This window comes from Macaca thibetana, chromosome 15 (genome assembly GCF_024542745.1).
Source record: "Macaca thibetana thibetana isolate TM-01 chromosome 15, ASM2454274v1, whole genome shotgun sequence".
In the NCBI taxonomy this organism is placed as follows: Eukaryota; Metazoa; Chordata; class Mammalia; order Primates; family Cercopithecidae; genus Macaca; species Macaca thibetana.
Window position 1 is genome coordinate 104,594,575 of NC_065592.1, and position 18,216 is coordinate 104,612,790.

Here is an 18,216-nt window from a genome sequence, read left to right on the forward strand (position 1 = left end):
TAATACTTTTTTCTTCCAAATTTGGAAAAATGTAAACCATTTAATACTAGTTTTTATAAATGCCTAATTGAAATCTTTAGCAGAATTTTTAGTCACTTAAATCTTTTAAATGTCAGTGGCTTAACCTATATAAAATGAATTCAGTGGCTTTAATTCTATTTGTGGTTGAAAATTTTTGGTTGAAAATATGTAATAGCCATATGTTCACAGAATCATCTGAATAATTTATTTCTGTATTCTAGATGATCTATTGTTATAAATGGAAAAGCAGTTTATAAATGTTTATGTATGTTATCTATGTTAGGATTACAACTATTTAAAATATATGCATAGTAAACATACTGGAAAGAAATAAACCAAAATGATAACTATGATTTTGTAAATATAGTGGTGGGATAAGTAACTTTTGTCTAATAATTTTGTATTATAAATATGTTCCTTAAGCTGCTTTTGGTTTTTTGGGGGTGTTTTGTTTTGTTTTGTTTTTAATCTTGAGACAGAGTCTTGCTCTGTCGCCCAGGCTGGAGTGCAGTGGCATTATGTCTGCTCACTGCAACCTCCGCCTCCCAGGTTCAAGTGATTCTCCTGCCTCAGCCTCCCAAGTAGCTGGGATTACAGGCACACGCCACCACACCCAGCTAATTTTTTGTATTTTTAGTAGAGATGGGGTTTCACCATGTTGGCCAGGCTGGTCTCAAACTCCTGACCTCGTGATCTGCCCACCTCAGCCTCCCAAAGTGCTGGGATTACAGGTGTGAGCCACCGCACCTGGCCCCATTTTTAAAAATTATTTTAAAATGTATGTTTGTAGATTAAACCAAAAAGTAATATAATAACCTGGATTTTTCTTTAGAAGATTATCTTCATGGAGATGTTCTCCCTCTCTCCCTCTCTCCCTCTCTCCTTCTCTTTCCCCATACCATCTCTCACCCTCCTCCCTCCTTCTGTCTCTCTCTTATATTGTTCTCTTACCTGGTAACACATTATAACTTGATTCTACTCCAGGAAAACTTGAAAAAGATTCAAACTTTTCCTCCATGCCGTAATCAAAGTTAACAACAGGAAATCGTGCTACTGGTGTAAAAATTGTTGTTTGCGGAGTTCCAAGCTGTCTGTTTGATCTGTGCTTGTGTGAGGTTGAACTTTTCCTCAGCCTTCTGTGATAGATCTTCCTCCTTTGCTTCCTAGGAATTTCTTCATTTTGTCCAAAGTCAGTTTGAAAAATGATAAGCAGAAAAAAACAAAACAAAACTGCAATCTTCATGTTTGATTTTTTTTCACCAGCTAATTTCTAGAATGAAACAATATTTGAAAGTTAGTGGTGACTAAATTTTTACCTCTGAAAATTGGCTTATATATTTGCTTGTATGCCTCAGTAGGCAAGTCTTTGAGAAATTACACTTATGATATATGGGCTATATGCTACAGTATTATTGCCAAATCATAATTTGGAATTCTTCTATCAGAATCAAAAAACTTTTTTTTTTTTTTTTTTTCATAGAGACGAGGTTTTGCTCCATCACCCAGGCTGGAGTGCGGTGGTTCAGTCATGACTCACTGCAGCCTTGAACTCCTGGGCTCAAGCAGTCTTCCTGCATTGGCTTCCCAAAGTGCTGGGATTACAGCATGAGTCACCATGCCTGGCCAGAACCTTTTTGCATCTTACCTTTATCTTTAGACCAGGAATTAGAAACCTTTTTCTATAAAGGGCCGGATAGTATATATTTGAGGCATCATAGGCTACACCTTCCCTGTCATAACTATTCAGCTCTGTCATTGTAGCATGAAAGCATCCATAGTCATATGTTGGGGACCAGCCTCAACACCACCCATAGGGTACCCAAAGCCCAGTGGTGACAAAGGAAGAGAAGAGACAGGTTAAGATTTTATAAAGGTGGGAGCCAGGAGGCCAGTTGCAAAATGGGGGCTGCAAAAGGCCCAGAGTTCTGATCTCCACACTATTTGTTGAGTACAATCACTTAGATCTAAGAAGCAGATGTTTAGGGCGAAACAGTGAAAGGGAGGCAGTGTGTCATAGGCGTAATCTATAGCAATAGCAGTTTCAATGAATCTCCTTTGTGCTTAAATAGCATATCTTTAACTTATTGGGGAGTAGCTAATGGGAGCGGGCTTAACTAGGAGCCTGTATGTCTGTCCACATTTCAATGTTTCAAAGGAGTGTCTTTCTCCTGTAGCACAGTGTTTATAGATAAGAGAGCAGGTTGCACTCAGAGCATGGGGACATAATGGCAATAGGAAGGCTTTCCTCCTCAGAGTTCTCTTGTGGCTTTCCACAACTTACTGTCCCATATTTTTATGGCCCGTTTATGCAGGCACCCCATAAGCCTTTTTCCCAACAACAGTATGTAAACAAATGAGCGCAGATGTGTTCCAGGGAAACTCTCATTACCAGTAACGGTGGTGGATCAGACATGGCCCCCGCTCTGGGCTCTGATGTTCTGCAGGTTTTCAAAGATTACTTGGGAGATTTCTCTCCGCCTGTTTGCTAAGACGTTCTATGACTGATGTAATCCACAACCCATTTTCCCAGCCGTTCTGTTTTGTGCTTTTATTCTCTACCTTTAGAATTGTCTGGGGGGAAGGGCATGATGATACCATATAAAAATAACGGTCAGCAGCATCAGTTATAAGGAGGTAAGAGTCAGGAAGAGTAACTCTTTAATTAGCTGGTCTCAGGGTTAGTACAGGGCCTTGCACATAGTAAAGCTGAAAAACATTTAAGAAATGAATCTTTAGGCACTCTTGGTACAGTAGTAGCATTATGGTCAGACAGACTGGCGCAATTCCTGTGAGTCTGGTGGCCAGAGACAGGAGAAACCTTCACCAAGGTGTTGCAGCAGCTGTCATCAAAGGATTCACTCAGCCAATCTCTCTTGGCCTAAAGTTAGTCCTACAAAGGAAGGTTGGCAGTTTTGACTGCCTCTCAGAATTTTACAGCTACGAAACACACATATACACACACACACCCCTACACCCCTTGCAGCTTTCCTCCTGCTCTCTCCTCAGGTCCACTCACTGTCAGTGTTCCCCAAGATGAAGAGCCTTCTTTACACAGCCCAGTATGGAGGAGAAACTAAAACCCCAGGTATCATAAGAACCCAGATCACAACAGATTCGCCGCTCTTATCTTTTTAATGAGCATTTAAAGTATTTGGTGATTCTAGAAGGTTAAAGTAACTAACTTGCTCAGTGATGAAATTTATTTCAATTCTCACAGGCATGCCTTGGTCTCCTTCACCAACCAGAACAAAACTGTGATGGGAAGGAATGGTAAAACATTCAAGGTGATGTTACATACAGAGATTAATACACTAAACTGCAAAGGAGAGGCACTGAAGGATTAAGAGATAAGAAGTGGCCATAGACTGCTAACCCAGTCGTCTTGTTGGAACCTTAGAAAATACCTGAGAGGCCAGGCACTGTGGCTTCTGCCTATAATCTCAGCCCTATAGGAGGCCGAAACCAAGGTGGGAGGATTGCTTGAGGCCAGGAGTTTAAGACCAGAGTAAGGAACATAGCAAGACCTTGTCTCAACTAAAACATAAAAACTTAGCTGGGCATGGTGGTGCATGCCTGTAGTCCTAGCTACTCAGGAGGCTGAGGCAAGAGGCTCAGGAGGCTCACTTGAGCTCAGAAGTTCAAGGTTGCAGTGAGCAGCGATTACAGCACTGTACTCCAGCCTGGGTAACAGCAGAGACAGACTGTCTCAAAAGAAAAAAAAAAACAAAAAAACAAAAACTGAGAGACCCTACAAGCATTTGACTCAATCTTTCTGTCTGACCACTTGACCAAAGAAAGTACAGTCATGTACCACATAATGACTTTTTTGTCAGTGACAGATTGCATATACCATAATGGTCCCAAAAGATTATAATGGAGCTGAAAAATTCTTATTGCCTAGAGATGTCACAGCATCATAACATAACACATTACTCATGTGTTTGTGGTGATGCTGGTATAAACAAACCTACTGCACTGCCAGTCATATAAAAATACAGCACAGGCTGGGCACGGTGGCTCAAGCCTGTAATCCCAGCACTTTGGGAGGCCAAGGTGGGTGGATCACTTGAGGTCAGGAGTTCGAGACCAGCCCAGCCAACATGGTGAAACCCTGTCTCTACTAAAAATACAAAATTGGCTGAGTGTGGTGGTACACGCCTGTAATCCCAGCAACTCGGGAGGCTGAGGCAGGAGAATCACTTAAACCCAGGAGGCGGAGGTTGCACTGAGTAGCTAGGAGTACAGGCATGCACCACCATGCCCAGAGTGCAGAGAGACTCCGTCTCAAAAAAAAAAAAAAGAAAAAAGTACAGCACATACAATTATGTACAGTACATAATACTTTAATATATGACTATATTACTGGTTTATGTATTTACTATTTATCAGTTTTAGAGTACACTCCTTCTACCTATTAAAAAAAAAAACATTAACTGTGCAACAGCCTGAGGTGGTTCCTTCAGGAGGTATTTCAGAAGAAGGCATTATCATGAGTGTTGTTACCCATGAAGACCTTCCAGTGGGACAAGATGTGGAGGTGGAAGACAGTGATATTGATGATCTAGACCTGATGCAGGCCTAGGCTAATGCATGTTTGCCTGTTTTTAACAAAAACAGTTAGCAAAAAAGTTAAAATAGAAAAATAGAAAAAAAGCTTATAGAATTATGCTACAAGGAAAATATTTTTGTACAACTGTACAATGTATTTGTGTTTTAAGCCAAGTGTTATTAAGAAGGAATTTTTTTAAATTCTTGAAACAAATTAAGATGAAAACAGCACACCAAAACCTATGAGATATATCAAAAGCACTACTAAGAGGGAAATTTACAGCAATAAACACCTACATCAACAAGTAGAAAAACTTTATATAAACAACCTAATAATGCATCTTAAAGAACTAGAAAAGGAAGAGCAAACCAAACCCAAAATTAGTTACAAAAAAGAAATATTAAAGATCAGAACAGAAACCAAAAAAACTGTAGAAAAGATAAACGAAAAGTTTTCTGAAACGATTTAAAAAATCAAGCCTTTAGACAAAGAAAAAAAAGAGAGGAATGCTATTACAAAAGAGTCAGTTTTTAAAAAAATAAAAAGTATATAAAGTTAAATTACAATAAGCTAAGGCTAATTTATTGAAGAAATAAAAAAACTTTTTTATAAATTTAGTAGAGTCTTAGTGTACAGTGTTTATAAAATCTACAGTAGTGTATAGTAATGTCCTAGGCCTTCACACTCACTGACTCACCGGAGTGACCTCCAGTCCTCCAAGCTCCATTCATGGTAAGTACTCTATATAGTGTACCCTTTTTAAATTCTTTTAGACCATATTCTAACCATACTTTTCCTATATTTAGATATGTTTATTTTTTATTTATTTAGAGACAGGGTCTGGCTCTGCCACCCAGGCTGGAGTGCAGTGGCGCCATCTCAGCTCACTACAACCTCCGCTTCCTGGGCTCAAGCCAGTCTCACACCTCGGCCTCCCAAGTAGCTGGGACTGCAGGCACATGCTACCATGCCCAGCTGATTTTTATATTTTTTTTGTAAAGACGGGATCTCACTATGTTACCCAGGCAGGTCTCAAACTCCTGAGCTCAAGTGATTCACCCACCTCAGCCTCACAAAATGCTAGGATTACAGGCATGAGCCCCCACACCTGGCTTTAGATATGTTTAGATACACAAATTCCATTCTGTTCCAGTTGCCTACAGTTTTCAGTACAGTCACAGGCTGTACAGGTTTGTAGCCTAGGAGCAATAGGCTCTATCATATAGCCTAGGTGTATAGTAGGTTGTCCCATCTAGGTTCGTGTAAGTACACTTTATGATGTACAACAACGAAATCATCTAACATCACATTTCTCAGAATGCATCCCTGTCGCTAAGTGACATATGACTGTAATTTGTTGATATGCAGATTCTTAGAAGTCCACTTCACAACCTAAGACAAGCTGTGGAAATTCCAAGCATATCTAAATTGAAAACCATGAGCATGAGCTCAGGGTAATGCATGCCTTCCTCAAGCCACAGTGTCTACCACCCAAATGTTTAGGAAATGCGGGGTCATCCGTGCTAAGTCTTGGCAAATATTGTGATTGTTTCTTAGTAGAAACCTATAATGGTATTAGCAAACATATGGCTGCCATCCTGGGTCCTCGGCCTAGGTACAAATGTCACTAACTGACCCATTTTTGACATTCTGCATACAGTATATCACCTGAAGGCCAAGAAAATGAGCATGGTTTTGTGGAGATCACCTTCCCTGTATTGCCATAACAACATTCCTACTAGTTTGACAACTAGTAACCAGAGTGGCTCCATGAAGTAGAATGATACTCTAGGAAGCGACCATGATGTAATTTCACAGACTTTTGGAGAGTCTGTGAAGCTACATCATGGTCGCTTCCTAGAGAATCGTTCAGCCATTACACCAGTATTATGACAAAACTTATCAAATCTGACTCCCAGTCAACATGGAGTAATAGGGACCACGTATACCTTCCCACCTGAAACAACTTAAAAGTAGAACAATATATATGAAGCATTTTCCAAATATTAAACAAAGAGCAGTCCAGGTCAGTGATCCCTGAGAGGGGATGCAAATCAAATGCCTGGAGAGACCTGTGACTGACCTGCTTCCTCCCTCAAGGGAGTTGCAGGGAGGGGAACACAGGCAGAGTCCAGCAGTCTGCCTGAGTTGAAAAGATAGAGTTGGAAATCTGAGGACACCAAAGAGACTAGTGTTCCTAGGGCAGAGTACAGAGAGGTGAGAGCTAACCCAGAGAAACCCTTCCAGAGATGTGAAGTCTTCCACTGAATACTGGATAACACATATATGTAAGTAAACTTATTAATACTTGAGACTGGGAAAAGAACTAACCTAAAGGACAAAGCGGGGGGTGGGGGGGAGGAGTAAAAAAAAATGGTCTCTGGAGCTTAAAAAGACCAGGAAGAGTTTGTGTTCCACCAGTCAGAGTGGAAAACCTTACAATTCACAGGGCATCTGGTAGAGTACTCAGAAGAGCATTAACTCAGTAGAGGAAAATAATTAGCCCTAGGCTAAAGGCTGCTGTAATCTCATTTAATAAAGCTTAAAAGCAAGCCTTTCTGAAAGAACTAAACTGTGTACAGTAACTTGACAGTGTCTCAGAGAACCCAACAAATGTTTTAGGATCCAATGTAAATTTACCAGGTACACAAAGAATCAGGGAAAGTTGACCCCTAATGGGAAAAATCAGTTTATTGAAACCAATTCAGAAATGACAGTGCTGATATACTAATTAGGTCTTTAAAAATCACTATACCTATATTCTGTATGTTCAAGAAGGTAGAGGAAAGATTAACCATGTAATGTGGAAACATAGAAGATATTTTTTAAAAACCCAAATCAAACTTTTAAAGATGAAAACTACAATGTGAGAGAGAAAAAAATACATGACAAGGGATGAATAGCAGATTAGACATTACCAAAAATAATTGGTGAACTTGTTTTCAAAAACTGCAAAAAGAAATAGACAAATCTACAATTATCCTCCAAAATTTCAACACTTTTATCCCAAATATTAGTTTCAAAAATAGTAGACAGATTACAAATTAAATTCAGATGCCTCTACATATCTATTAAATGTCTAAAACCCAAAACACTGGCAACACCCAGTGCTGGTGAGTGTGTGGAGCAACTGTCTCATTCAGTGCTGGTGGGAATGCAAAATGCTACAGCCACTTTGGAAGACACTTTGGCAGTTTCTTATAAAACTAAACACTCTTTCCATACAACCCAGCAATCGTGCCCCTTGGTATTTACCCAAATAAGATGAAAATCTATGTCCACACAAAAACCTGCACACAGATATGTATAGCAGCTTTTTTCATAATTGCCAAAACTTAGAAACAAGCAACATGTTCTTCAATAGGTGAATGGATAAACAAACTATGGTATATTCAGACAATGGAACATTATTCAACACCAAAAAGAAATGAGCCATGATGCCATGAAAAAACGTGGAGGAACCTTAAATGCATATAATATATAACTAAATGAAATAAGCCAACCTGAGATGGCATATGTATGATTTCAACTCTATGACATTCTAGAAAGGGCAAAACTATGCAAACTATAAAAGAATAGTGGATTTGGGGTGGGGAGGGATGAATAGGTGGAACACAGAGGATTCTTAGGGCAGTGAAACTCTTCTAATACAGTATAGTCAGCCCTTTATATCACAGGTTTTGCATCTGGATTCAACCAACCATGAGTGAAAAATGTAGTTTGGCCTATGTAGCATTTGTGCTGAACATATGCAGACTTTTTTTTTCTTGTCATTGTCCCCTAAATGATACAGCGTAACAACTACTTACATAGCCTTTACAGTGTATTAGGTGTAAGTAATCTAGAGATTATTTAAAGTATACAGGAGGATATATGTGTATTATATGCAAATACTATACCATTTTACTTAAGGAACTTGAGCAGCCTCAGATTTTGGTATCCTTGAGGGCTCCTGGAACCAGTCCCCCAAGGATACCAATGGACAACAGTACTATAAAGGTGGGTACATGTCATTAAAAATTAGTAAAAACCCAAGACAGAGTAACAAGAGTGAACCCTAACGTAAACTATGGACCTGTGGGTGGTAATGATATGTCAGCATAGATTTATCCAGGGTGTGAGATTTCGATAGTGGGGGAAAAGCACATATGAGAACTCTGTACTTTCCACTCAGTTTGCTCTGAATCTAAAAAGGCTCTGAAAAAAGTCTGTTAAAAAAAATTAGTAGTCATTTTATGCCAAGAAAAAGTAATTAATATTTTTTAATTAGTAGATAGAATATCAGTCCAGATTTTAAAGACTTTAATACTATCAACCTATTTGTCCAAATTGTCCTAATAATTTGCCTTGTTTGTCCTAATGATTGTAGGTATGTACAAATTTAGAGTCGTTATATCTTTCTGGTGCATTTGTCAGTAGGTAGATACTTTCAGTGTCTCTGGGAGTGCTTTTGCTGTAAGATCTACTTTGTCTAATATTAATGTAGCTGCATTTTTTTTTCTTTTTTGACTTTTTAGATTCAGGAGGGTTGTATGCAGGTTTGTTACCTGAGTATGTTATGTGATACTGAAATTTGAGATATGAATGATCCCATCACTCAGGCACTGAGCATAGCACACAACAGTTTTTCAATCCTTGTTCCTTTCCCTCCCTTCCTCCCGTGTCTATTGTTGCCATCTTTATGTCCATGAGTACCTAATGGACTTAGTTCCTAGTTATAAGGGAGAACATGTGGTCTTTGGTTTTCTGCTCCTGCATGTAGTTGCTTTCTTTTGGTTAATGTCTGCAAAATATATGTTTTGCTTTCAGCCTTTCTATGTTTTTGTATTTTCAGTATACTTCCTATTAGTGGCATTTTAATTCAGTTTAACAATTTTTGTCTTGAACTGGAACATTTAGGCTGTTTATATTTAATGTAAAATTTAATATGTTTGAGTTGAAATATACTTTATATTTGCTTTTTATTTGTCCTACATATTCTATGTTCCTTTTTCTGTTTTCTTTCTTTTTAATTGGTTGCTTGGTTTTTATGATTTCATTAGTAATTATACACTTTTTTTTTTTTTTTTGAGACGGAGTCTTACTTTTTCACCCAGGCCAGATTGCAGTGGCACTATCTCGGCTCACTGCAAGCTCTGCCTCCCGGGTTCATGCCATTCTCCTGCCTCAGCCTCCCGAGTAGCTGGGACTCCAGGCGCCTGCCGCCACGCCTGGCTAATTTTTTGTATTTTTAGTAGAGACGGGGTTTCACCGTGTTAGCCAGGATGGTCTCGATCTCCTGACCTCGTGATCCACCTGCCTCAGCCTCCCGAAGTGCTGGGATTACAGGCGTGAGCCACCACGCCTGGCCAGTTATACACTTTTTATCATTCTCTTCTTTGTAGAGATTACCACATACATCCTTGACTTACCAAAGTCCTAATATAAATTAGTACCTTTACCTCTTCCTGGACAATACAAGAACCAGGATGAACTTCAACTCCATTTATGCCATCCCAGTATGTATTCTATTTCAGTTCTGTGTTTTAATTATATATGTATTTTTAAACCCTCAAAATATTATTATTATTTTGTCAAAGTTCATTTAGATAAGATTTTTCATCCTCATCACTATTAACATTTTGCACCAGAGGCCAGGCACGGTGGCTCACGCCTGTAATCCCAGGACTTTGGGAGGCCGAGGTGGGCGGATCACAAGGTCAAGAGATTGAGACCATCCGGCTAACATGTGAAACCCTGTCTCTACTAAAAATACAAAAAATTAACTGGGTGTGGTGGCGGGTGCGTGTAGTCCCAGCTACTCAGGTGGCTGAGGTAGGAGAATTGCTTGAACCCGAGAGGCGGAGGTTGCAGCAAGCTGAGATCGTGCCACTGCACTCCAGCCTGGGTGACAGAGCGAGACTCAGTCTCAAAAAAAAAAAAAGAAAAAGAAAAAAAAAATTTGCGCCAGATAATTCTTTTTTTGTGGGGAGCTGCCCTGTATATTATAAGCTATTGCTCAGCAATCCGTGGCCTCTGCCCACTAATTACCATTAGTACCTTCCTCCTAGTTGTGACAACCAAAAATATTTCCAGGCATTACCGAATGTAACCTGCGCCTCAGTTGAGAATCACGTGTTTAGATTTACCTAAACATTTATCATTTGATTTTCCTTCGTTCCTTCCTAATCTCCATTCTTCTATTAGGATTATTTTTTTATTGACTGAAGAACACCTTCTAATAATTCGTTTTGTGCACATGTGTTGATCAGTTCTTTTTGTTTACCTGAAAGGATGTATTTGTTAGATAACACATTCTGGGTTGACAAGTGTTTTCTTTCAGCATTTTGAAGATACAGTTGATTTTTACCCCCCACACTTTCATTTGCTTCCTAGCTTCCAGTATTTTATTGTTGCCTTCTTCCCACCTACTTTTCTTTTTCTTTTTTTATTTAATTTAATTTAATTTTTATTTATTTTATTTTATTTTTATTTTTTTGAGATGAGGTCTCACTAAACAGGCTGACCTTGAACTCCTTAGGCTAAAGCGATCCACCTGGCTCAGTCTTTCGAGTGGCTGGGACTACGGGCGTGAATTACCACACCCGGCCTGAAGATGCAATTTCTGTGTCTTCTTTTTCCCATTGTTTCTTTTGAGAAATCATCTCTCCATCTAATTTTTTCACCTTTAAAAGTAATTTTTTTTTTTACTCTCGCTGTTTTTAAGATATTCTCATTGTCTTTGGTTTTCAGCTGTTTCACTCTGTGTACAAAGATAGAATTTTCTTGCTTTTAGCCTATTTGGCACTTCTTGAATTTGTGGCCTGATGTTGTTCATCACATTTGGAAACTTCTCAGCCCTTAACTGTATAAATAGTACATTCTCTTTTCCCTTTTTTCATTCTTTCTATAACTACAGGTACTTTGTTATTAGCTTCCTCATTGTCTTTAATGTCACTTTCCCCCCATTTGTATTTTTTGTTCTTCTATCACTTCAATGATTCATCCTGGTTATTCTCTGATCTTCCAGTTCGTTGATACTCTCTTCATGTGTGATTTATCTGCTATTAAACCTATCCATTGACTTCCTTGTTCTTTTATTGTATTTTCTAGTTTTCAAGTTTTCAGTATGTTCTTTTTATTTCCAATTCTTCGCTAAAAATTTTAATCTCATCTTTTATTTTTTTAAACATATTAAAAATATTTGTTTCAAAGTCTGTGTCTGAAGACTAGGTTTTCCGGATCCTCTATGTGTCTATTTCGGTTGTCTCTTATTTCTTTAGGTTTTTAGCCATGTTTTGTCTCTTCATATACCTGATGACCTTTGATGGAGTGCCGAATATTGTATATGAAAATATTTGAGGATTTGCATCTGTTTCAGGCGTAAGGTTAAGTACATTATTAATCGAATATTGAGTGATTTGAAGCTGGGCTTCACCATATCCAATTAATAATTATGCTTTGGGCTGGGTGCAGTGGCTCACGCCTGTAATCCCAGCACTTTGGGAGGCCAAGGCGGGCAGATCACAAGGTCAGGAGTTCGAGACCAGCCTAGCCAATATGGTGAAACCCCGTCTCTATTAAAAATACAAAAAAAAAATTAGCTGGGCATAGTGGCATGTGCCTGTAGTCCCAGATACTCAGGAGGCTGAGGCAGGAGAATCACTTGAACCTGGGAGGTAGAGGTTGCAGTGAGCCGAGATCACACCACTGCACTCCAGCCTGGGTGATAGAGCGAGACTCCGTCTCTCTCTCTCTCTATATATATATGCTTTGGGTCCACTTAACTTTTCCTACCATCCCCCACTGCTTGTTTGCCTCCATTTTGTTTGTTTCTCTCTGTCCTCCTGAGGCTATTTTAAAGGTCTACTAATCTTCTCAACCACCTCTTCTGGAATCCAGATGCTTCTAGAAGAAAAACTGTTCTAAACCTCTCTGGGTTTCAGTCCTATCCCAAATATTGACCCTGTTGTTTTTCTCACCCTTTCTGGTTATTCTCAGCAGGTCTAATGATCTGACTTGCCTTGTCTGCCATTATCAGAAGGAGAAGCTCCCTCAGATTCCTTTTATTTCTTGCAGAAATATATCCTTTTTTTCTCAGAGAATGTTGTAAGTTGTAAAATTTTGTGCTCTTATTAAAGATCGGAAAATATCGTTGTTTAATTGGAAACAGAATTATGGTTTCAAAATCATTCTAATCATTTTTCTTTAATACCTTGTAGATATTTGTCCATTATTTTCTTATATTTAGTGTTGCTGAGGAGAAATTTGACTTGAATCTGATTCTCATCCCTTTGTAAGAAATTTTTTTTTCTTTCTATAGAAATTTTTTTCAAATTTTCAACATATCTTTGATATTTGGAAGTTTTACCTTGCTAAAAGAATGGAATGTACCTTGGTATAGGTTGTTATTGTTGTTAAATGTATCCTTCTTGGGATCTTTTAACCAAAAACTTCTTTCCTATACAAGCTGTCTTCAACTCTGTTTTCTCTCATGACTGTTCAAGGGTACATTTTCCCTCTTAAAATTCATTCCCATCTTCTCTTTGTCTGTGAAGGACTCCTCAGAGTGTCTGTCCCACCAGGGGCTGCCCATTTTACTTCCTAGTGTAGCTGTATATTCGTGTATTTATTTGTTTGTAATATATCTTGTATTATTTCAAGGGATTTGGTGAGAGGGGAAGAGGGCACAAGGTCAGCTCAGTCTCCTCTCTTGAATCTCAGTAGTTCTTTTTATAACTTCATCTGCCAGAATCATCTTCCTCTAGTCAGGTTTCACTTAGTTCATAGTCTGACTTTCGCCACATCACCTTTGTTCAACAAATGGCAGTCTCTAAAGTATCTTCATGTCAGCATATAACCTTTCTTCAGTATATATATACATTAATTGCTGCAGTCATTTGAAAACCATTACTATAGGTCATTGAAATGACCTGTATTTCATAGGTCATTTGAACAACTTTTTGCAATCTACTTTAGTTTTAGAAAAATTAACGTGCAGCATGTAAAGAAGGACCAAATCCATTAGCTGATTGGCACCTGAAATCATAAAAGTCAATTCAGAGAGCAAAGTAGTATGTTGGAAGGGAATAACAACAGCAGCAGGGGAAAGCAATATGAAAACCTGAACTGAGAGACAAAGTGAAACTAGAATTTGCTGAGTGGCTGGGCCTGTGGGCTCCGATGGATATCATAAGTGCTCTGCAATGCATGAAATGTATACATTTAAATTTTCTTGCTTTAACAATCATATGTGCAGACCCTCCCTCCTGTTGTGAGGAGTCAGGGCCTAGACCTCAGGGCTCCAGAGTTAAACTCTCATGAGGGTCTCAGGCATCCTGTTGTCCTGAAGCCTCCTGAAAGCACTCACTTATGGGGCATTGCCTGATTGAGTGCTTAGGAGTGAATGTGCCAGCTGCAGCCAGACTGAGCACACCCCTCTCTCCCAGTATCCTCATTCTGGAAACTACCTCTCTTTCTTTTCCCCCCCAAACTGACTCACTTTTACTTACCCAGAAATCTAAGTAGATACATACAGAAACAAATTTACAGAGCTATTTTAATTTTTACAAAATCAGTATCTAAACAGTCTCACTACAGTGTTTAAATACATTTTAGGAAATGGTCTCTCAATACTAATTTTACTATTAATGGTTAGGCCTTCGTTATTTTCATTGATATGATATACAGAATTTTACTTTGCACTTAATATTTGCTTTCATAAACAACTTCGTAATTGAGTGTATGCCTCCTAGAGGTAAATTTTCTGGGATTCCAATCATAGTATCATTTTTATCAAGTAATTTTTTTCCTTCTAGCACTTACTGTGTTTATCCCAACATTAAATATTATTTATAAACCTTGATTAACTTATTTTTCTTCATTTAAAATTTTTCACCAATTGTCTTAAGTAAACTTTAAAAATATTAATTTAGAATTTTAAAATTCTACATGAAGTCATGAGATGTCTGTTATCTCTTTTCACTTCAACAGGTTTAAAATGAAAAATATTTCGAATTATTTATGTTCTTTTAGGACTTAAAAATTAAGAATAATATTTTCAAACCAATTTATACTTCTATTGAACACAGAATTCCACCTAAACATATAAAAATAATTTAATACTAAGTCTACAAGGTCTGAAATACTTGGGAAGTACATCGTGAAAAAAACAAACAATAATGCATACTTTGAACTTTAAAAATCTATTAGTAACGAGCTAATTTACTCAAGAGTTTAAACATAGTTGCGAAATAAAATACCCAAATATTAAAACCATTCCACATGCTAAGTAGAAACTTAAAATTTAAAACTTTTTTACCTGGAAATCTAAACTAAGTAGGCTTTGCTTGGTGTCATTTAAGTCTCCAGCTGAAAATGAAACAAAATCAGAGCTTTCTTTAAAAACAAAGAAAGGACAGAAGGGAATGTTGAAAAGTGTTTGCTGAACTTCTTAGTAAAATCTAAAATAACTGCCTCCCTTGGGGATAAATGCCTTTCAGTTTTTGTGCAGAAAATCAGCCAAGAAAGTAACCAGGGAAAATGGTTACCAAGGGAAATATTTTTTTTAATCATAAGAAAAGTAGAAAACAGCAGTGGGTGTGGGGAAAGAGCATTTTGTTTGTAGGCTGAAAAGGCAGAGTTGGAAGCATAAAAATGAGCTTGATTAAGAAATCTGTGGTTTTCATAGACTATTTGCATTAAAAAGTTGAAGGCTTATACTAGCCAGCATGATGTCACTTGAGCTTTATCAGATTATAGGGATGATATTCTCGTCAGCTAAAGGCTGTATATATCTGGAATCTATTTTAATGTGGATTAATAATATTTAACTCATCTGCCCGCCCACCTCGATCTCACCCACAATATTAACAAAACAACAACATGGTTACGTATTAATGTCAGTGGAAATTATGTAACTTCTAACCATTAAATAATAGAAAGAAAATGTGAAAGGGAGCTGTGTGGCTCCTAATTACCTGTTAACTCTGGCAAATTAGTTGTGTACTTTGGCCTCAGTTTCTTTATCTGCAAATGAGAAGTTAGAGACAGATCAGGATTCCAAGTGCAACCTTACTGTTTATGAGGGACCTTGAGTAAGTTACTTAATGTTTCTGACCAAAGTTTACTCTTCTGTAAAACTAGGGTGATACCTTTCAAATTTTTCTGAAAATAAAAGGAATAACATATATGAAGGGCCTAACTCAGTGCCTGTCCTAGACTAGGTAATTTTGGAACTATTTTTTAATTTTTTTTTTTTTTTTTTTTTTGAGACGGAGTTTTTGCTCTGTTGCCCAGGCTGGAGTGCAATAGCGCGGTCTCGGCTCACTGCAACCTCCGCCTCCCAGGTTCAAGGGATTCTCCTGCCTCAGCCTCCCGAGTAGCTGGGATTAAAGGCACCCGCCACCATTCCAGATTAATTTTTGTATTTTTTTAGTAGAGATGGGGTTTTACCATGTTGGCCAGGCTGGTCTCGAACTCTTGACCTCATGTGATCCACCCACCTCAACCTCCCAAAGTGCTGGGATTATAGGCATGAGCCACCGCACCCGGCCTTAAATTCTTATATCCGTATTTCAGGGGTCTAAATCATTTGGCAAAGAGGAGCTAAATATTTGTTTAAATGACGTGGTTAGACTGAATCAGGATTTTGTAAAATGACCTAGATAGACTGAATCAAGATAAGGGATTAAATACATAAGCCACTCAACTTCCTAAAAATAAGGAAAATGATACTTATTTTTTAAAATGTAAAACTGACTGAGCGTAGTGGCTCACACCTGTAATCCCAGAACTTTGGGAGGCTGAGACGTGTGGCTTACCTGAGGTTAGGAGTTTGAGACCAGCCTGGCCAACATGTGAAACCTGGTCTCTACCAGCAGTACAAAAATTAGCCGAGCATGGTGGCACACACCTGTAGTCCCAGCTTCTCAGGAGGCTGAGGTAGGAGCATCACTTGAACCCAGGAGGCGGAGGTTGCAGTGAGCCAAGATTGCGCCATTGCGCTCCAGCCTGGGCGACAGAGCGAGACTACATCTCAAAAAAAAGAAAAGAAAAAGAATGAGTCCACAAATGAGCAAATACCATTAAACAGGCAGTTCATAGAAGAGGAAATGTCAGTGGTCAATAAAACAGAAGAAGAAAATTTCTCAACTTCAGTAACAGTCAAGAAAAGTAAATTAAAACAGGAAGGTTATTTTTTCACTATCATAGTGAGATGTTGCTGACAAAACTTCGGGGGTAGAAAAATTACCCAAATAATGTCAATGCTCAATCAAGCTTGAAGACCACTGCTAATCAAAAATCATGGCCTGATTTGAAATACATACATTGTTTTTTGGGGGAAAAAAAAGTTGATGATATGCTGTGTTGGCCACTGTGTAGGGAAAACAGAAACTCTCCTCTTCCTTGAGGACAACTGAACAGTAGCTATACTGTCTGTCCTAGCATTTCACCTCTAGGAACCCATTGTAGAAACACCTCTTTCGGTACAAAAGTGTGCCTTCAAGGAAGTCCTCTGAAGTACTGTAAGCATGGATTAAAAAAAAAAAGCCCAGTTGTGTATTGCTAGAGAACAATGTGGGCTTACCATAAAGCTATTTGGAGAAACAGAAGTAATTCCATTAATACCACCATGCATAGTTGTCCACGCTATACCAGGAATAAAGAGATTTTCAAAACTGTACACGTATTATGATCTTACCTTCTTTTGAGGTGTGTAATTTAGCATTTTACTAGAGAACAAATTGGAAGGAATAAACAACAAAATATTAACAGTAATTATAGGGAGACTTTTACTATGTACTTCTATATTTGTATCCTGTTGTGAGCTTTGTATAATCAGATCAGAAAAGAATAACTTTTAAAAAGAATACAATCAAAAAAGAAGTAACTCTTAAAGTAACAGCACTGAGGAATACCAGTAATTACCATGATGAGATTGACAAAGTTGCAGAAAACTAAATTTTATAATTTTTGAGGTTCCTGCTCTAAAATTTTGTGGTTTAATGGACTGTTACATGAGTCCTTTTGCAGAAACTATTTTAACCACACTAGTACATGGAAAATGCTGGTATTATGGTTTCTCCTACCCCCTTTATTATTACAGGCATGATTATGTCCCAAAACTTGGTTCTGACAACACTCTGCAGGAATGTGGTGTTGGTCACCAAACAACATGAGCAGAGTGAGCATTACCCGTGCCACAGGGCCATCTGCCTATGAAGATTTAGACTCTAGGACATTTATTTCAGGTGATACTTGTTTTAAGTAAAGTCACCTTTTCAGTGTTTTCCCTGATGGTCTAGATTACCAATAAGGATGCAACTGTCTACCATATGACAACTTTGTAGATATTAATACCCAAATAAAGGTAACTTCTGGAAATTTTAAGTAGGGCCATACTCAGAAATTAGTTTTACCTTGTTCAGCCCGAATAAGGAGGCCTAAAGCTGTGCCTACAACCCCTGCCCATGCACCGAATAATAGGTACAATGTTCTGGTATCTTTATGGTTAGTTGAGAAGCGTCAATGGTTGGCGAACATAAGTGGAGTAGGGGGAGGTAAAATGGCTGAGTAAAGCATTAGACTGTAAATCTAAGGACAGGCTAAACCTCTTTTTACCAGCCCAGAGGTGACTTTCATGTTGAATTGCAAATTCAAAGCAG

General features: G+C 38.2%; 2 protein-coding genes across 3 annotated transcripts in view; one reads left to right on the forward strand and one right to left on the reverse strand.

The window, feature by feature from the left end:
* Positions 1-14,999, reverse strand: part of ECM2 (extracellular matrix protein 2) — a 41,739-nt gene extending 26,740 nt beyond the window's left edge. For both annotated transcript variants that reach the window (XM_050761553.1, XM_050761552.1), the window contains exons 1-2: positions 14,871-14,999; positions 973-1,291 (exon numbers count right to left, since the gene is read on the reverse strand). In XM_050761553.1, the coding sequence (XP_050617510.1) occupies positions 973-1,264 (292 nt within the window). In that variant the 5' untranslated portion in view covers positions 1,265-1,291; positions 14,871-14,999. The remainder of the gene's footprint in view (positions 1-972; positions 1,292-14,870) is intronic.
* Positions 1-18,216, forward strand: part of CENPP (centromere protein P) — a 273,692-nt gene that overhangs the window by 188,970 nt on the left and 66,506 nt on the right. The window lies entirely within an intron of this gene.